At 40.8% G+C, this 18,078-nt stretch overlaps 1 protein-coding gene across 19 annotated transcripts in view; it reads right to left on the bottom strand.

Moving 5' to 3' along the window:
- Positions 1-1,604: 1,604 nt before the first annotated feature.
- The window catches only part of LOC311050918 (NACHT, LRR and PYD domains-containing protein 12-like), a 37,969-nt gene continuing 21,495 nt past the window's right edge, over positions 1,605-18,078 (bottom strand). For 12 of the 19 annotated variants that reach the window (XM_084065160.1, XM_084065151.1, XM_084065157.1 and 9 more), the window contains 7 exons: positions 13,004-13,171; positions 10,491-10,658; positions 9,041-9,208; positions 7,204-7,386; positions 6,764-6,913; positions 4,595-4,644; positions 1,605-2,581 (listed from right to left, as the gene is read on the bottom strand). In XM_084065160.1, the coding sequence (XP_083921286.1) occupies positions 2,040-2,581; positions 4,595-4,644; positions 6,764-6,913; positions 7,204-7,386; positions 9,041-9,208; positions 10,491-10,658; positions 13,004-13,171 (1,429 nt within the window). In that variant the 3' untranslated portion in view covers positions 1,605-2,039. The remainder of the gene's footprint in view (positions 2,582-4,594; positions 4,645-6,763; positions 6,914-7,203; positions 7,387-9,040; positions 9,209-10,490; positions 10,659-13,003; positions 13,172-18,078) is intronic. The other 7 variants (XM_084065150.1, XM_084065165.1, XM_084065167.1 and 4 more) reach the window with 7 other exon arrangements.

Here is an 18,078-nt window from a genome sequence, read left to right as displayed (position 1 = left end):
CATTACACTGTCTCTGACTCTGGATGGTAGCTCTTACGCGCACGCACGCACACGCACACGCACACACACACACACACACACACACACACACACACACACCAGACACACACACATTCCTTACATCAGCGTGGCTAGCCGCATGCAGCCAGTGGTGGAAAAAGTACTCAAATGTTTTACTTAAGTAAAAGTATCAATACTGCAATGTATCAATACTCCGTTACAAGTAAAAGTCTGGAATAAAAAATGTACTTGAGTACAAGTACAAAAGAATTGGTATCAAAAGTAGAAAGTAGTCATTATGCAGAATGTCCCATTTCGAGTTTTAAAAAAGTATAAAGGTGTTTAGGTGTATTTATGTATTCTGCCATGACCAGGACCTGGGTAACACATTGTGTTCTGTATGCAATGACAATAAAAGCTCCTCGACCTGCCTACGTCATAGAAATAGCAGTCAAACAGGACCCTGGTAGCGAGAGTGAGAAAAAGACGAACATAGCGAATCAGTCTGGATTTGAGGCTCCACTACATCTCAGAGACAATACTTTTACTTTTACTCCACGACAATTATCTGAAAACTTTAGTTGCTAGTTACTTTGTAGATTTTGATTATTATTACAAAACATACATTAACCACTTCAGACCTATAGACATTTTGGCCATTTGAAAATAGCAGATCTACAAGCTCACAATGTGTCGCATCGCATTGTGAGCTTGTCGATCTGCTATTTCAAATGGCCCAAAAGTATATAGGGCTGAAGTGGTTAATGTATGTTTTGTAATAATAATCAAAATCTACAAAGTAACTAGCAACTAAAGTTTTCAGATAATTGTACTGGAGTAAAAAGTACAATATTTGCAGAAGTAGAAGTAAAAGTACGGAAAATTGGAAATACTCCAGTAAAGTAAAAAAATACCTAAAAATTGTACTTAACTCATTGGCTGCCAGCTTTTTGAATTTTTACCTACAGCTGGCTGCCAGACTTTTTCAATGAGAAAAAAAAGCACTTAGGAGCCGAGATACATAATTTTTAAGTTTTCAGTTATAAGGAAGTGTCTGGCAGCAAAACTCTTCGGAAAATCATATCTCCTTGGTCTTTGGGTTTTTTTGAAAAATTAAAAAAAAAAAAAAAAAAAAAAAAAAAAAAACTTTTATTTTGAAATTTTTTTTTTTTTGAAAGAACGCAGATCTGCGTCAATGGCAGCCAACGGGCTTTTGCGCAAATGAACGCAGATCTGCGTCAATGGCAGCCAATGTGTTAAGTACAGTACTTGAGTAAATGTACTTAGTTACTTTACACCACTGACAGTATGTAGTACAGTATAGAGCTGCAACTGAGTACCTATTATAAAAATACAAACACTTATACTTGAGTATTTTCTAAATAGTCATTAAAATGATTCTGCTTGAATTGCTTGAATCTGAATTGACAAAACAGAGAAAGTAATGTATATCGTCTCTGTCGGGTGGAAACCTCATATGTTACAAAACTCTTACTTTTCACCATTCACATTCAAAAGCATCAAAAGCAGCAGATCTACAAGATAGAAACACGGCGTGAAGCGCCGTGTTTCTAGCTTGTAGATCTGCTGCTTTTGATGCTTTTGTGTGACGTTGTAGTATGATCAAGTAGGGGTTAATTTAGGAAAAAACACAAAAAAAAAATAATCTTTAAACAATAAATAAATACAAACTATTTTCATAAAACAGGTTGTGTGTTGTGTAATGATAATGTATAAAGTATTGAAAAAGGTAAATACTCAAGTAAAGTAAAAGTATCTTGATTTTATACTTAAGCATAGTACTTGAGTAAATGCACTTAGTTACTTTCCACCACCGCACGTGTATGTACATGCACAATCACGCACGCACGCACGCACGCACGCACGCACGCACGCACGCACACACACACACACACACACACACACACACACACACACACACACACACACACACACACACACACACACACACACACACACACACACACACACACACACACACACACACACACACAAACCCTATTGGTTGTGTCAACTCATCAGAGACAGTATCTGTCCTCACAAAGACACACTGAGGAGGAGGAGGAGTCGTCATGAAGACTAAACCCAGGGTAGAGAGGTTCAGTGAATGAGGACTGGAAGGAGTAAAGGTGTGTCAGTGAGTCAGAGGACCTTTTATAGAATGACACAGTCCCTGCAGAGTGGTCTAGATACACTGATACTCTGTTAGAGCCAGAGGGACTGACAGGGAGGACAGTGTCCCTACTATTGTGAATGACAGTGTAACGGTCTCCATCACAGTACAGACTCCAGGACTTGTCATTCCATCCAAGCGCACTACCATTTCCTCTCCTGTTGATGCCGTAAGTCACTCCTATCTCAACCCTTCCACTCCACTCTACCTCCCAGTAACGGCGTCCAGTCAGACCCTCTGTACACAGAACCTGTGGATCATCATCAAATCTGTCAGGATGATCAGGGTACGACTGAAGCTCCGCCCCATTTGTCACCTTCCTGTTGTCATCAGACAGACAGAGTTCTCTATTTGCTGTGTTTGGGTCCAGTGTGAGAGGATGGAGATCTGATATATGAGAGAGAGAGAGAGAGAGAGAGAGAGAGAGAGAGAGAGAGAGAGAGAGAGAGAGAGAGAGAGAGAGAGAGAGAGAAAAGAAAGAGAGACAGACAGACAGACAGACAGACAGACAGACAGACAGACAGACAGACAGACAGACAGACAGACAGAGGTTTAATATCCATAACACACACGCACAAAAAATAACAAACATAGCAGATCTACAAGCTCACAACGCTCTGCAACTTGGCACCTTGTGAGCTTGTAGATCTGCTACTTTTGCTCATTTTGTGTGAAATTGTAGTATGACGAGGTAAGTATTAATACAAATTTAAAACTATAAAGTATAAATAAGGAGATAGGAGGTTTCTTCCTGACAATATGAGACAACAAACCAACATAAACAATACATGCCTCCATTAAAGGAATAGTTCACCCCCAAAATGACTTTTTTTCTATCGATCAGTCACCCGGTAGGAGACACAAAGGAGACTCTTTGTGTCTCCTTTGTGTATAACCATTATATTATACTTTGGATATTTAAAAAATACTACAAGCTCATAGCGCGGCATCGAGTGCGCGCTATGAGCTTGTAGATCTGCATTTCTATATTATCATGAAAATGTGTGCAAATCTTTGATTATATATATTTTTTTTAAACTATTTTTTTTACTCTAATCTTTGCTTCTGGGGGTCCCTGGAACAAAACCTTTTCATGTCAAGGACCCCCAAAATGATATGTATTTGGCCGCGGACTCCCATCTCAAAATATGTTGTTCCAGGGACCCCCAGAAGCAAATATTAGCAAAAATAGCAGATATACAATCTCATAGCGCGGCACTCGGTGCCGCGCTATGAGCTTGTAGATCTGCTATTTTTGAATAGCCAAAGACATTTTAAAATGACACGGATGTGTTCCCGGTCTTAATGGGTTTTGAAAAGCTGGGGACCCCCAAAATAATCATACATGAACAGCTAGGGGACCCCCCAAAATAATCACTCCCTAAGTGAATGAGTTAAAATGATGAATCAGGACGCAGGCCGTTCAGCATCTCTGCATATAATGACCTATGACATCACTAATGACCCATCATGACATCATACCTGACCTATGACATCACACTTGACCTATGTCAGGGGTCTTCAACGTTTTTCAGGCCATGGACCCCTTAGCTGAGAGAGAGATGAAGCAGGGACCCCCCACTACATATTGTATAACAGATGTTACAGATTAAACTTGTTCATAGATTTCATAGATAGCTTCATAGACTTGCTTTATCCATCAATGTTGGATTCATGTTATCATGTTAATGTGTGTTTTCAGACATTTAACCACTTAAACCGTCAACACTTAGTAAACTTCACCTTTGACTCTGTACTTGATCTGCTCTTTTCCCCCTCTTCACACCAAACCTCTTTGCCGAAAATAGCCGATCTACAAGCTCACAACACTTTTGTGAGCTTGTAGATCGGCTATTTTTGGCTAAGGTTCTCCACAGAATAGAGATGCTAGGGTTCAAGTGGTTACCGGTAATGTAAAAAATACATATCGGACCAGACCGGACCGTTGGCCTAGCGGTCTGGGCGCCTAGGCTCTAATGTAGCCTGCAGCGCGTCGCTGGTTCGAGTACTGATCCCGACGGCCTTTGCTGCGTGTCATTTCCCATCTCTCTCTCCCCGTTTCCTGTCTACCTACTGTACTATCAATAAAGGCATAAAAAGTCCCAAAAATGCAGAATGTGTGTCAGGTAGGGAGACCTAGGAGTGTTTTGTAAACAAGCATCAGGTGGTGTTAAGGACCAGACCAACAGCAGAGAAACCACCTGAATTCACTGGAAGCTCTACTGAAGAGTTTTCAGGACAGCATCCAGGGAGGGAGGGGCCAACAGAGTATAAAACAGTGTAGAACATTTCAATATGGGATACTGACACAGACAGACAGACAGACAGACAGACAGACAGACAGACAGACAGACAGACAGACAGACAGACAGACAGACAGACAGACAGACATATACTCACATCTTGTAAGGAGTTGAGGATTTGTCCAGAGTTCTCCTCCATGTTTCACTCTGCAGGAAGTAGAACAACAATGCATCAATGTCTGACTGTCTAACACAACGTCTCCACTACCTGACACTACAGTGTTTCTGCTACCATTATCTTCACCAGGCAGCCCGTCTGGACAAACGCACTGCCACCTGGCTTGGAGGAGCGGAGTTAGAAACACTTCTTGTTTTTAGATTTATAGATTTATATAGAGTAATGTTATTTCTTCCCATGGTACTGGCCAGCAGGCCGTGGTCATACAATGTTAAATTGAGGACACTCAAATGGAACTGCAGCAGTATGTGCTGGATGAGCAACTGTCATCAAATGAGTGAGAGGGGATTTTGTGTCTTCTTTAGTTAGATCTGCTATTTGAGCTTGTAGATCTGCTATTCTCACTGAATGGTTGTCAATTGTCTCAGAATGTTCACATATCATGACTTGCCTAGAAGAGGGATACTAGGGTACTGACTCCTCTAAATAGTTTACATTGATACCAAACTACAGCTTACATGTATTATGCTAGAATATACCTTAAATACAATTGTACGGTTCAATTAAAAGTATCTGCCATAAATCTACCATTATTCATTTGTAGTGTAAATATTGTTATATAAATGTCTTCTAAATCCTAACAGTTTTTTGAAAAACATATGTTTTTATATGAGTGTTTCTCAAACGTTTTTCATGTCAAGGACCCCCAAAATGAAACTATGTATTTGGCCGCGGACCCCCATCTCAAAATATGTTGTTCCAGGGACCCCCCCAGAAGCAAAGAAGCAAATAGAATGTACACATATTCAAAGATTTGCACACATTTTCACAATGAAAACAAAACAAAACAGATCTACAAGCTTGTAGCGCGGCACTCTGTGCTGCACAATGAGCTTGTAGATCTGCTATTTTTATAGCCAAAGAAATAAAAAAATGACACAGATGCGTTCCCGGTCTTAATGGGTTAATGATCTCTTAACATGATTATAGTAAATATGTATGAGTAAATATGATGGATTTAACACAAAACTGTGACTCTTCAGGAAATGGAAAGAATAACCTGTGTTCTAATGGATCCAATATAGTTATTATTTTAAGTTTGTAAATAGGTGATGGAACGTGTTGTGAGCTTGCCTTTTACATCAGGTATTTTCACTGCTTTTACAGGACAGTCATAAAGTGAAGAATATATTAGGGCATTGGTTCTCAAAGTGGGGTCCGGGGACCCCCAGGGGTCCTTGGGGGGATACCAGGGGGTCCCCAGCTAAATTATTTAATAAAACCAATCATGTTAACCCCTTTATGAATTATGTTATACTTTGGCTATTAAAAAATAGCAGATCTACAAGCTCATAGCGCGGCACCGAGTGCCGCTCTATGAGCTTGTAGATCTGCTATCTTTGAAACATCATGAAAATGTGTGCACATCTTTAAATCTTTTTTTAACACCAATCTTTACTTCTGGGAGTCCTTGCACCACATATTTTCAGGTGGGGGTCCCTGGCCAATTACAAATCAATGTGGGGGTCCTTGGCATGAAAAAGTTTGAGAACCACTGTATTAAGGCTTAAGAGACAAATGAGCAATAGCATTCATTTGTGAAAGAAAACTGAAATAAATGAAATATGGAGATGCAAGGTTTCTGTGACAGTAACACTATTCTATTACAGTTTCACATTCAAATATAAGATGTACTTATAAAACTGTTGGGTCAATAATATGCTAATTATATCTCATTTTTCGCTTTGCTTCTCTAATGAAACTAAATCATAAACAGTTAACATCTAGTTTTATTTCATCTACACACACATAATTAGTTGATTTCCAAAACGTTTGTTGCCAGTGTTGAATATACAGTAACTTATATGATGTGTCTCTCTGTCATTGAAACGTCTGTCTGCTTCCATCATTATTGACAGGAGGTGAGAGTTCTGTGACTTTAGTGTCATCCACTATCTGACTGATTACTTCATTCAGCACAAGAGATGTGTTGTTGTGGGTTGGATTAAAATGTAAATATATCTAGAGAATTTGTGTGTGTGTGTGTGTGCGTGTAGTAAAAAATGTGAGGACATACAGACAGACAGACCCCCTGCTGAACATGAAACACTGCACTAACCAACATGAACACAGTCCAAGTCTACTCACTTGAGAGTTTTCAATCCAGAGAACTTCATCAGTCCAGATTCCGGCAGGACGTTGAATTTCAAGTCTAATTCTCTCAAATGAGAAGGATTAGAGCGGATAGCTGAGGCCAGAGCTTCACAGCTTCTCTCTGACAACCAGCAGTTCATCAGTCTAAATGACAAATAAAACACCAGAAGTTTGAATGTCTGCTATAAATTAAACCTGCTTACAGCCAGAAAGAAAGAAAGAAAGAAAGAAAGAAAGAAAGAAAGAAAGAAAGGGTGAATGTATCTCAATTGTAACACATACTGTAGTCACTGTAACTTATCATTATTCTAGTCAAAGTGTGTCACTATGATATAGATCTTATTCACACTCTACAAATAAAGCATCACCACAATATTCATAGTATAATCACATGATAAATAAATGATGAAAATAATAATATAAATTAATCAGACCGTAGAGTTTCCAGTCTACAATGAGGATTCTTCAGTGCATCACAGAGCGGATCCAGCAGAGCCAGGTCCTCCAGGTCCAGCCGGTTAACACTTAAGTCCAGGTGTCTTAGATGGGATGGATCACAACTGAGAGCTGAAGCCACAACTTCAATGTGTTCCTTCTTGAGGTCACAGCCAACAAGTCTGTAATGACAGATTAATGTAAAATCAGAAATGATCAAAACAGATCAGCCAAGTTCACTGTCAAGGAAGTTAACCCATTAAGACTGGGAACACATCTGTGTGACCACTTAAACCATTATTTTATACATTGGCTATCAGCTTGGGGGCGTGGTTTACATCTTTGGGCGTCACAAACAGCAGATCTATAAGTTTGTACGTCATAGCTCTATGAGCTTTTAGATCTGATATTGGCTGGGGGTGGGCATGGCCTTTGGGGGTTGTGCTTTTAAGCTGTGGGCGTGGACTTTCACCTTGGGGTAGTGACTTGAAGCTTTGGGCATGGTCTCTCATCTTGGGGCGTGGTTTAAAGCTTTTGGCCTCAAAAACAGCAGATCGACAGGGCTATGAGCTTGTAGATCTGGTATCGGCTGGAGGTTGGCGTGGCCTATCACCTTGGGGGGGGGGGGTAGTTTGGAGCTGTGGGCGTGGCCTATCAGCTTGGGGCGTGGTTTGGAGCTGTGGGAGGCGTGACCAATCAGCTTGGGGGTGTGGTGTGAAGCCTTGGGCGTCGAAAATAGCAGATCTACAAGCTCACAACGCGGCACCGTTTGCCGCGCTATGAGCATGTAGATCTGCTATAGGCTGGATGTGGGTATGGCCTATCACCCAGGGGGGTTTGGCTTCAAGCTATGGGAGTGGCCTATCAGCAGATCTACAAAGCGTGGCACGAAGTGACGCGTTTCTAGCTTCTGACTTTTCTAGATTAGTAGATTACTTTTCGTTGATTACTTTTCTAGCACCGGTTTATGCGCTATGAGCTTGTAGATCTGCTATCGGCTGGAAGTGGCCGTGGCCTATCACCCAGGGGGATGTAATTACTTTTCTAGATTAGTAGATTACTTTTCACGATTCAAATTCAAAAGCATCAAAAACAGCAGATCTACAAGCTCATAGTGGTGCCGCGCTATGAGCTTGTAGATCTGCTATTTTCAAAAGATGTTTACACATTTGAAAACTTGTGAAAAGGGACATTCTGCATAATGATAATAATCAAAAGTACATTTTGATGCCAATACTTTTGCACTTTTACTCAAATAAAATTTAATTACCAGACTTTTACTTCCACAAGAGGTAAGTTTTGACAGCAGTATCCACCATTGAGTTATAATATCTCTACAAGGTAGGTTTGAGCACCACTAATATTATAGCAACATATGTTTTTTCAAAAAACTGTTAGGATTTAGAAGACATTTGTAGAATCCCCCAGAAGCAAAGATTTGAGTTACAAATGTTCACTTCACACTAAAAAATACTGTATATTTTCAAAGATTTGCACACATTTTCACATATGAGCTTGTAGATCTGATATTTTTCAATAGCCAAAGAAATCTAAAGACGTTCTCCTAGTTCTCCATAATAGAATATAGAATATAGAAAGAAAGGAAGAAAGAAAGAAAGAAAGAAAGAAAGAAAGAAAGAAAGAAAGAAAGAAAGAAAGAAAGAATGTAATTGTAACACATACTGTAGTCACTTTAACGTATCATTATTCTAGTCAAAGTGTGTCACTATGATATCAACCTTATTCACACTCTACAAATAAAGCATCACCACAATATTCATAGTATAATAACAGAATAAATAAATGATGGAAATAAGTTTTGTAAATGAATCAGACCGTAGAGTTTCCAGTCTACAATGAGGATTCTTCAGTGCATCACAGAGCGGATCCAGGTCCAGCTCGTCGTTAGAACTTAAGTCCAGGTGTCTTAGATGAGATGGATCAGAACTGAGAGCTGAAGCCACAACTTCAATGTGTTCCTTCTGGAGGCGACAGCCAACAAGTCTGTAATGACAGATTAATGTAAAATCAGAAATGATCAAAACAGATCAGCCAAGTTCACTGTCAAGGAAGTTAACCCATTAAGACCGGGAACACATCTGTGTAACCACTTAAACCATTATTATACATTGGCTATTCAAAAATAGCACAGAGTGCCGCGCTATGAGCTTGTAGATCTGCTATTATTGAAAAATCGTGAAAATCTGTGCAAATCTTTGAATATATATTTTTAAAGCGAACATTTGTAACTCAAATCTTTGCCTCTGGGGGCCCTGGAACAACATATTTTGAGATGGGGGTCCGTGGACAAATATACATAATTTTGGGGGTCCTTGACATGTAAAAGGTTTGAGCACCACTGATATCATAGCAACATATACGTTTTTTCATAGAACTGTTAGGATTTAGTAGAATCCCCCAGAAGCAAAGATTTGAGTTACAAATGTTCGCTTTAAAACATACTGTATACTTTTTTTTTTTTTTTTTTTTACTTTTAATTTTTATCCCGCGATTTTTGTAACCCATTTTTTCCCCCCGGTGCCAATTTCCTAAGTGATCCTGGGCGCTACACCAGCCCTACACCATCACTACACCAGTCCCCCACAGCCAGGGGAGGCCAGGGCCGAGCTCATGCTTCCTTCAGTGCATGAGAGCCAACTGACCTTCTTGTCACCTGACAGGGGGGAGTTTCCCTGGTTGGACGTAGCGCGTGGAAGGAACACGTTATTCCAACCAGTTCCCTTCCCCTCCATCAGGCGCCCCGGCTGTCATGGGGGAGGCGGTATAGCGACCAGGATTACTACATGTTTTTGTGAGGGTATTAACTACCCTGGGAGACGCGGGGAGAACATGCAAACTCCACACAGAGCCAACCCCACCTAGGGTATGGGCGCTGATGACGCGGAGGAGGATACACGCCCCCTTTACTATACTGTATACTTTCAAAGATTTGCACACATTTTCAGGATTTAAAAAACAAATAGCAGATCTACAAGCACTCGGTGCCGCGCTATGAGCTTGTAGATCTGCTATTTTTTAATAGCCAAAGAAATTTAAAGACGTTCTCCTAGTTCTCCATAATAGAAAGAAAGAAAGAAAGAAAGAAAGAGAAAGAATGTAATTGTAACACATACTGTAGTCACTGTAACGTATCATTATTCTAGTCAAAGTGTGTCACTATGATATCAACCTTATTCACACTCTACAAATAAAGCATCACCACAATATTCATAGTATAATCACATAATAAATAAATGATGAAAATAATAATATAAATGAATCAGACCGTAGAGTCTCCAGTCTACAATGAGGATTCTTCAGTGCATCACGCAGCGGATCCAGGTTCAGCTCGCCGTTAGAACTTAAGTCCAGGTGTCTTAGATGAGATGGATCAGAACTGAGAGCTGAAGCCACAACTTCAATGTGTTCCTTCTGGAGGTCACAGCGAACAAGTCTGTAATGACAGATTAATGTAAAATAAGAAATGATCAAAACAGATCAGCCAAGTTCACTGTCAAGGAAGTTAACCCATTAAGACCGGGAACACATCTGTGTAACCACTTAAACCATTATTTTATACATTGCCGCGCTATGAGCTTGTAGATCTGCTATTTTAGAAAAATCGTGAAAATGTGTGCAAATCTGATTGTGAATATATATATTTTTAAAGCAAACATGTGTAAACCAAATCTTTGCTTCTGGGGGGGTCCCTGGAACAACATATTTTGAGATGGGGGTCAGCGGCCAAATACATAATTTTGGGGGTCCTTGACATGAAAAAGTTTTGAGAACCACTGATATTATAGCAACATTTACGTTTTTTCAAAAAACTGTTTTGAGTAATGTTCGCCTTAAAAAATACTACATTTTTTCAAAGATTTGCACACATTGTCACGATTTTTCAAAGAATAGCAGATCTACAAGCTCATAGTGGATCTGATAATAGATATGAGCTATGTTTTCAGCTGAGCTGTTTTCAGCTGTGGGCCTCAAAAATAGCAGATCTACAAGCATGTAGAGCATAGCTCTATGAGCTTGTAGATCTGATATCGGCTGGGTGTGGCCTATTACCCAAGAGGGGTGTGGTTTCAAGCTGTGGGCATGGCCTTTCACCTTGGGGGAGTGGCCTGAAGCTGTGGTTGTGGCCTGTCGGCTTGGAGGCGTGGCTTGTGGCCTGTCGGCCTGAGGTTTGTGGTTTAAAGCCGTGCGCGTGTCCCCACCAAAAGTACCATGGGGTGTGGTTAAAAATAGGGCGTAGCCTATCGGATTGGAGGGGGTGTGGTTTGAAGCTGTGGTTTAAAGCCTTGGTCGTCAAAAATAGCAGATCTACAAGCTCGTAGATCATAGCTCTATGAGCTTGTAGATCTGACATTGGCTGGGGGTGGGCGTGGCCTAGCGCCTTGGGGGTTGTGGTTTGAAGCTATGGGCATGGACTTTCACCTTGGGGGAGTGGCTTGAACCTGTGGGCGTGGCCTCTCATCTTGGGGCGTGGTTTAAAGCTTTGGGCCTCATAAACAGCAGATCGACAGGGCTATGAGCTTGTAGATCTGCTATCGGCTGGAGGTGGGCATGGCCTATCACCCAGGGGGTGTGGTTTGAAGCTGTGGGCGAGGCCTATGGGCTTGGGGGTGTGGTGTGAAGCCTTGGGCATCTAAAATAGCAGATCTACAAGCTCACAACGCACCACCAGTTGCCGCGCTATGAGCTTGTAGATCTGCTATCGGCTGGAGGTGAGCGCTGCCTATCACCCAGGGGTTGTGGTTTCAAGCTGTGGGTGTGGCCTATCAGCAGATCTGCAAAAAGGGGCGCGAAGTGACACATTTCTAGTTTGTAGATGACTTTTCTAGATTAGTAGATTACTTTTCGTTGATTACTTTTCTAGCACCGGTTGACGCGCTATGAGCTTGTAGATCTGCTATCGGCTGGAAGCTGCCATGGCCTACCACCCAGGGGGTTGTGATTACTTTTCTAGATTAGTAGATTACTTCTCTAGCTTGTAGATTACTTTTCTAGATTAGTAGATTCCTTTTTTAGATTACATTTCACGATTCAAATTTAAAAGCATCAACAACAGCAGATCTACAAGCTCATAGTGGTGCCGCACTGAGCTTGTAGATCTGCTATTTTCAAAAGATTTTTACACATTTGAAAACTTGTGAAAAGGGACATTCTGCATAATCATAATAATCAAAAGTACATTTTGATGCCAATACTTTTGCACTTTTACTCAAGTTAAATTTGATTACCAGACTTTTACTTCCACAAGAGGTAAGTTTTGACAGCAGTATCCACCATAGAGTTATAATATCTCTACAAGGTAGGTTTAAGCACCACTAATATTATAGCAACATATACGTTTTTTTCAAAAACTGTTTAGAAGACATTTGTAGAATCCCCCAGAAGCAAAGATTTGAGTTACAAATGTTCACTTTAAAAAATACTGTATGCTTTCAAAGATGTGCACACATTTTCAGGATTTAAAAAACAAATAGCAGATCTACAAGCACTCGGTGCCGCGCTATGAGCCTGTAGATCTGCTATTTTTTAATAGCCAAAGAAATCTAAAGACGTTCTCCTAGTTCTCCATAATAGAATATAAAAAGAAAGAAAGAAAGAATGAAAGAAAGAATGTAATTGTAACACATACTGTAGTCACTCTACCGTATCATTATTCTAGTCAAAGTGTGTCACTATGATATCAACCTTATTCACACTCTACAAATAAAGCATCACCACAATATTCATAGTATAATCACATGATAAATAAATGATGAAATAAGTTTTGTAAATGAATCAGACCGTAGAGTTTCCAGTCTACAATGAGGATTCTTCAGTGCATCACGCAGCGGATCCAGGTTCAGCCCGGGGTCATCACTTATCTCCAGGTGTCTTAGATGAGATGGATCAGAACTGAGAGCTGAAGCCACAACTTCAATGTGTTCCTTCAGGAGGACACAGTTAACAAGTCTGTAATGACAGATTAATGTAAAATCAAAAATGATCAAAACAGATCAGCCAAGTTCACTGTCAAGGAAGTTAACCCATTAAGACCGGGAACACATCTGTGTAACCACTTAAACCAGGGGTCGGCAACCCGCGGCTCTGGAGCCGCATGCGGCTCTTTAACCCCTCCCTTGTGGCTCCCTGAAGTTTAACACAATTAGCAAAAAAAAATTGTATTAAATCATTTTTTTTATTTTTTTCATCTAAAAACATATATTTATGGTTGCTGTATGAGGCCAAACGTGACACAAACATTCTTACGTTTTCCAATGTTGTAAAAATGTGTAGAATAAATATTAAGTTTCAACATTTCTGTCAACAAAGAATTACGTCATAGCCTGCGACACACGTTTCGGCGCAGCGCCAGCCAGGCATGTAAACAAACCGGTGGTTCCCTGCAGCGCTATGGATTCCAAAGGGAAGAAAAGAAAAAATGCTGAGGAAAACAGAGGATTTAACAGTTCGTGGACAGAGGCATATGCTTTCATTGCCAGTGCAGATGGATTACCTGCATGTTTGCTCTGCAATGAGAAGTTATCAAATAACAAAAAAAGTAATGTTGAAAGACATTTCCAGGGAAGGCATAGTCATTTTGCAAAAGAGCACCCAGCTGGGAATGAGAGAAAAAGTGCAATTGCAGCCCTGCTAAAGTCAGCAGAAGAGGCCAAATGTGTATTTAAAAAGTGGATCGCATATAAAAACTCCACTACTGGCTAGTTTTGTTGCAACTCGGGAGATAATAAAGCGCGGAAAGCCGTTCACAGACGGTGACTACATGAAGGATTGATTCATCAAAATGTCAGAGCACCTCTTCTCTGACTTCAAAAACAAAACTGAGATAATACAGAAAATTAAAGACATGCCCCTCTCCGCAAAGACAGTCAAAGACAGGGCCATAAAAATGGCAAATAACATCACAAGTCAGCAAATCAAGGACATCAATTCAGCTGCTGCATATTCAATTGCCTGTGATGAGTCCTGTGATGTGATCGATATTGAACAAACGGCGCTATTATGCAGGTATGTAAACTCTGATGGGCCACAAGAAGAAATAATAGAGTTGATACCACTGAAAGGCCAAACACGGGGGGAGGACGTCTGTGAGGCTGTTGTGAAGTGTTTAAGAGACAAAGGAATAAACACCAGCCATCTGGTTTCAGTGGCTACAGACGGGGCACCAAGTATGAGAGGGTCACATAAGGGTTTTGTTACTTTACTACAGAAAGTGTTGGATCGAAAGCTGCTTACTTTTCACTGCATCTTGCACCAAGAAGCACTGTGTGCACAAACATTCCCAAAGGAGTGTACAGAGGTGATGAACATTGTCATCCAGATGGTGAACAAAATAATTGCAAAAGCCTTAAAGGTAGGGTAAGTGGTTTTCTTTGGTTAAAATAAGTGTTAAATAGCTCTATATTGTGATAGTACTCATTGCTATAGAGTGTTTGTTCAGTAAAAGGAGTCTCCTTATAAAAGTCTCTTTATAAAACAGAAAATGCGTTTTCGTTTCAGTTTTGGTTTCATTTCCAATTTTATCCAATCAGGATAGAGAACTCAATCAGGATATAGATTAAACAAGTGAAATTGGAAGTGATGACACTAAGAAATTAGCATGCAAAATTGGAACTGGAACACTATACAAATTAAGCTGATAAATAGGTACTCTCTTCTGATTGGCTGAAATATTGTCACCTACCAAAAAATGTATTTTCTGTTTATTAAAGAGCTGGAGAGACATGGAGACATCTGTTACTGAACAAACACTCTATAGTAATGATTACTATCACAATATAGTGCTTTAACCTTTTAACAAAATACTTTTTGTTTTAACCAAAAAATATCACTTACCCTACCTTTAAATCACCGTCAGTTCCGTGCATTGCTAGATGAAGTCGACAGCAAATATTCGGATCTCCTGCTACACAACAAAGTCCGGTGGTTGTCCAGGGGTGAGGTTCTGCAACGCTTTGTGGCTTGTTTAGAACACGTGAAAACCTTCCTGAAAAGCAAAGACCTGAACTACCCGCAACTAGAAGATACAGAGTGGTTGGAAAAGTTGCACTTTATGGTTGACATGACAAGTCACCTAAACAGGCGGTAACCAGACATTCCGCCCTAAATCGATTTCGCCCTTGTTTTTGAGCGGACATTTCGCCCACCCCCAGACATTTTTCCCAGACATTTCGCCCACCCCCAGACATTTCGCCCAGACATTTCGCCCGACATTCATTATAAATATATAATCAATCAGTTGTACGAGATTCATTATAAATGGCTTTATTTAAGAGGGGAATTTTCAGTCATCCGTGGACTACTTTTTTTCGCCGATAAAGTACAGTTTTGGACCATGACGGAGGCGCGCCGACTCAGCAGACCTTGAGGCTGAGGAGTTGCGCCCGAGCGCCTCTAAGCGCGAGTGCCCGCAACGACCAGCCGATGGTCTGCTAGTCGACTACGCGCCGTCCGAGTTATGTACCGATAGGGACAAAATCGTAAATATTTTTCGTGGGGACTGCGCTTGCCCCACTGACTGCGTTTCTCTCACACACACACACACACACACACACACACACACACACACACACACACACACACACACACACACACACACACACACACACACACACACACACACACACACACACACACAGAGAGAGCTTTTATCTAACCCTCTCTCATTCTCGCACACAAACGTCCAGCTAGCTTCACGATCTATGGGCGAAATGTCTGGACGAAATGTCCGCGAAAATGGGCGAAATGTCTGGGCGAAATGTCCGAATTTTTGGGCGCACTGCGGAATGGGCGAAATGACTGGTATTCAAACAGGCTGAACAAAAGTCTCCAGGGACAGGGAAGCACAGCGCTGCAAATGCTGGAGGCTGTTTTATCATTCGAGCGCAAGTTGACTGTGTTCGCCAGAGATGTACAGAGAGGCACGCTCTCTCACTTCCCCTCCATGAGAGAGTTCAAAGAGGCCCACGACGATCACACAATCAATAGCGATTATTTCGAAAGTGCGATCATCAATATGCAAACTGCATTTGGGGAAAGATTTAGCGAGTTCAGAAAAGAAAAAACAACACTATCCTTCCCTGTCAAACCACTGGAGATTGACCCGTCCCTATTGAACATGACCACGTTCCCAGGAGTAAATCAAGCGGACCTTGATATGGAACTGGCCGATATAGCTGACAAAGATTTATGGGTGTCTACGTTCAGAAGTCTGACAGCTGAGCTGGAAGACGTCGCTTGTCAGAAAGCCTCTCTCGCCCAAAGCCACAAATGGAGCGACATTGAAAACCTCCCAAAACCTGACAAACTTGTGTTTGAAACATGGAATGCTCTTCCCGACAGTTTTGTGAACATGAAGAAATATGCTTTTGGAGTATTATCCATCTTTGGATCAACGTACCTGTGCGAGCAGATTTTCTCAAACATGAACTACATCAAATCCAAATACCGCACCTGCTTCACAGACATTAAAAACGGGTAAGAACACAACTTTTTCACAGGCGCATATTTAGTAACTTAGCTGTTTAATCAAGTGATTTTTTTTTATCAGTGATTGGACATTGGAATGATGCTTAGCGAATATTATTGTGTTTTATTGCTCAGGTCCGAGGATTGCTGTACTGAGCTGTACTACTGTGCGTGTCTGTGGCCGAGAGGGGAAAAAGAGAAGGGGATTTTCCACGCACTTTTTTTTTTAAAGCCATGATTAGGCTGCTATGTTTTATTTGTTATCAAAGCAGCCAGGCTGCGGTTAATTTTATTAATTTGCACTAACACGGGACCGTCGGGACGTGACGGGAGGACTGAAATTACAATGCGCAACTCTAAAGTCAACTTTTTTTCCTACAATTCACAAATGTTCCATATTGTGTTTTGAGGTTAACAGAATCCCTAAAATAAAAATGAAGACAACGAAAAGCTGATTTCTTTATTGTGTTATTTTCTATAATTTCGTCAATGCAACAAAACATGGCATAATATTGTAATGAAAGTTAAACTTAAAGCACCAAATAGCGCACTGCAGGGTAGTCCCGTCGTGCGTCATGCTGTCCACGGTGCTGATCCTGCTGCGGGGAATATTTAATTAATGCTCATTAACTACCTATTTGTAATTAGTAATTTTTATAGACTAATATACGGCTAATATGCCCATGTTGACAGATTTTGAAAAAAAATTTTTTGTCCAATATGGCTCTTTCAACATTTAGGGTTGCCGACCCCTGACTTAAACCATTATTTTATACATTGGCTATTCAAAAATGGCACAGAGTGCCGCGCTATGAGCTTGTAGATCTGCTATTTTAGAAATATCGTGAAAATGTGTGCAAATCTGATTGTGAATATATATATTTTTAAAGCAAACATGTGTAAACCAAATCTTTGCTTCTGGGGGAGTCCCTGGAACAACATATTTTGAGATGGGGGTCAGCGGCCAAATACATAATTTTGGGGGTCCTTGACATGAAAAAGTTTTGAGAACCACTGATATTATAGCAACATTTACGTTTTTTCAAAAAACTGTTTTGAGTAATGTTCGCCTTAAAAAATACTACATTTTTTCAAAGATTTGCACACATTGTCACGATTTTTCAAAGAATAGCAGATCTACAAGCTCATAGCGCGGCACTTGGTGCCGCGCTATGAGCTATGTTTTCAGCTGAGCTATGTTTTCAGCTGCGGGCCTCAAAAATAGCAGATCCACAAGCATGTAGAGCATAGCTCTATGAGCTTGTAGATCTGATATCGGCTGGGTGTGGCCTATTACCCAAGGGGGGTGTGGTTTCAAGCTGTGCGCATGGCCTTTCACCTTGGGGGAGTGGCCTGAAGCTGTGGTTGTGGCCTGTCGGCTTGGGGGCGTG

Source organism: Gymnoscopelus microlampas (assembly GCF_963454915.1).
Source record: "Gymnoscopelus microlampas genome assembly, chromosome: 8".
NCBI classification, from domain to species: domain Eukaryota; kingdom Metazoa; phylum Chordata; class Actinopteri; order Myctophiformes; family Myctophidae; genus Gymnoscopelus; species Gymnoscopelus microlampas.
The sequence above is the reverse complement of the archived record's forward strand: the minus strand, read 5'-3'. Positions and strand labels throughout refer to the sequence as shown.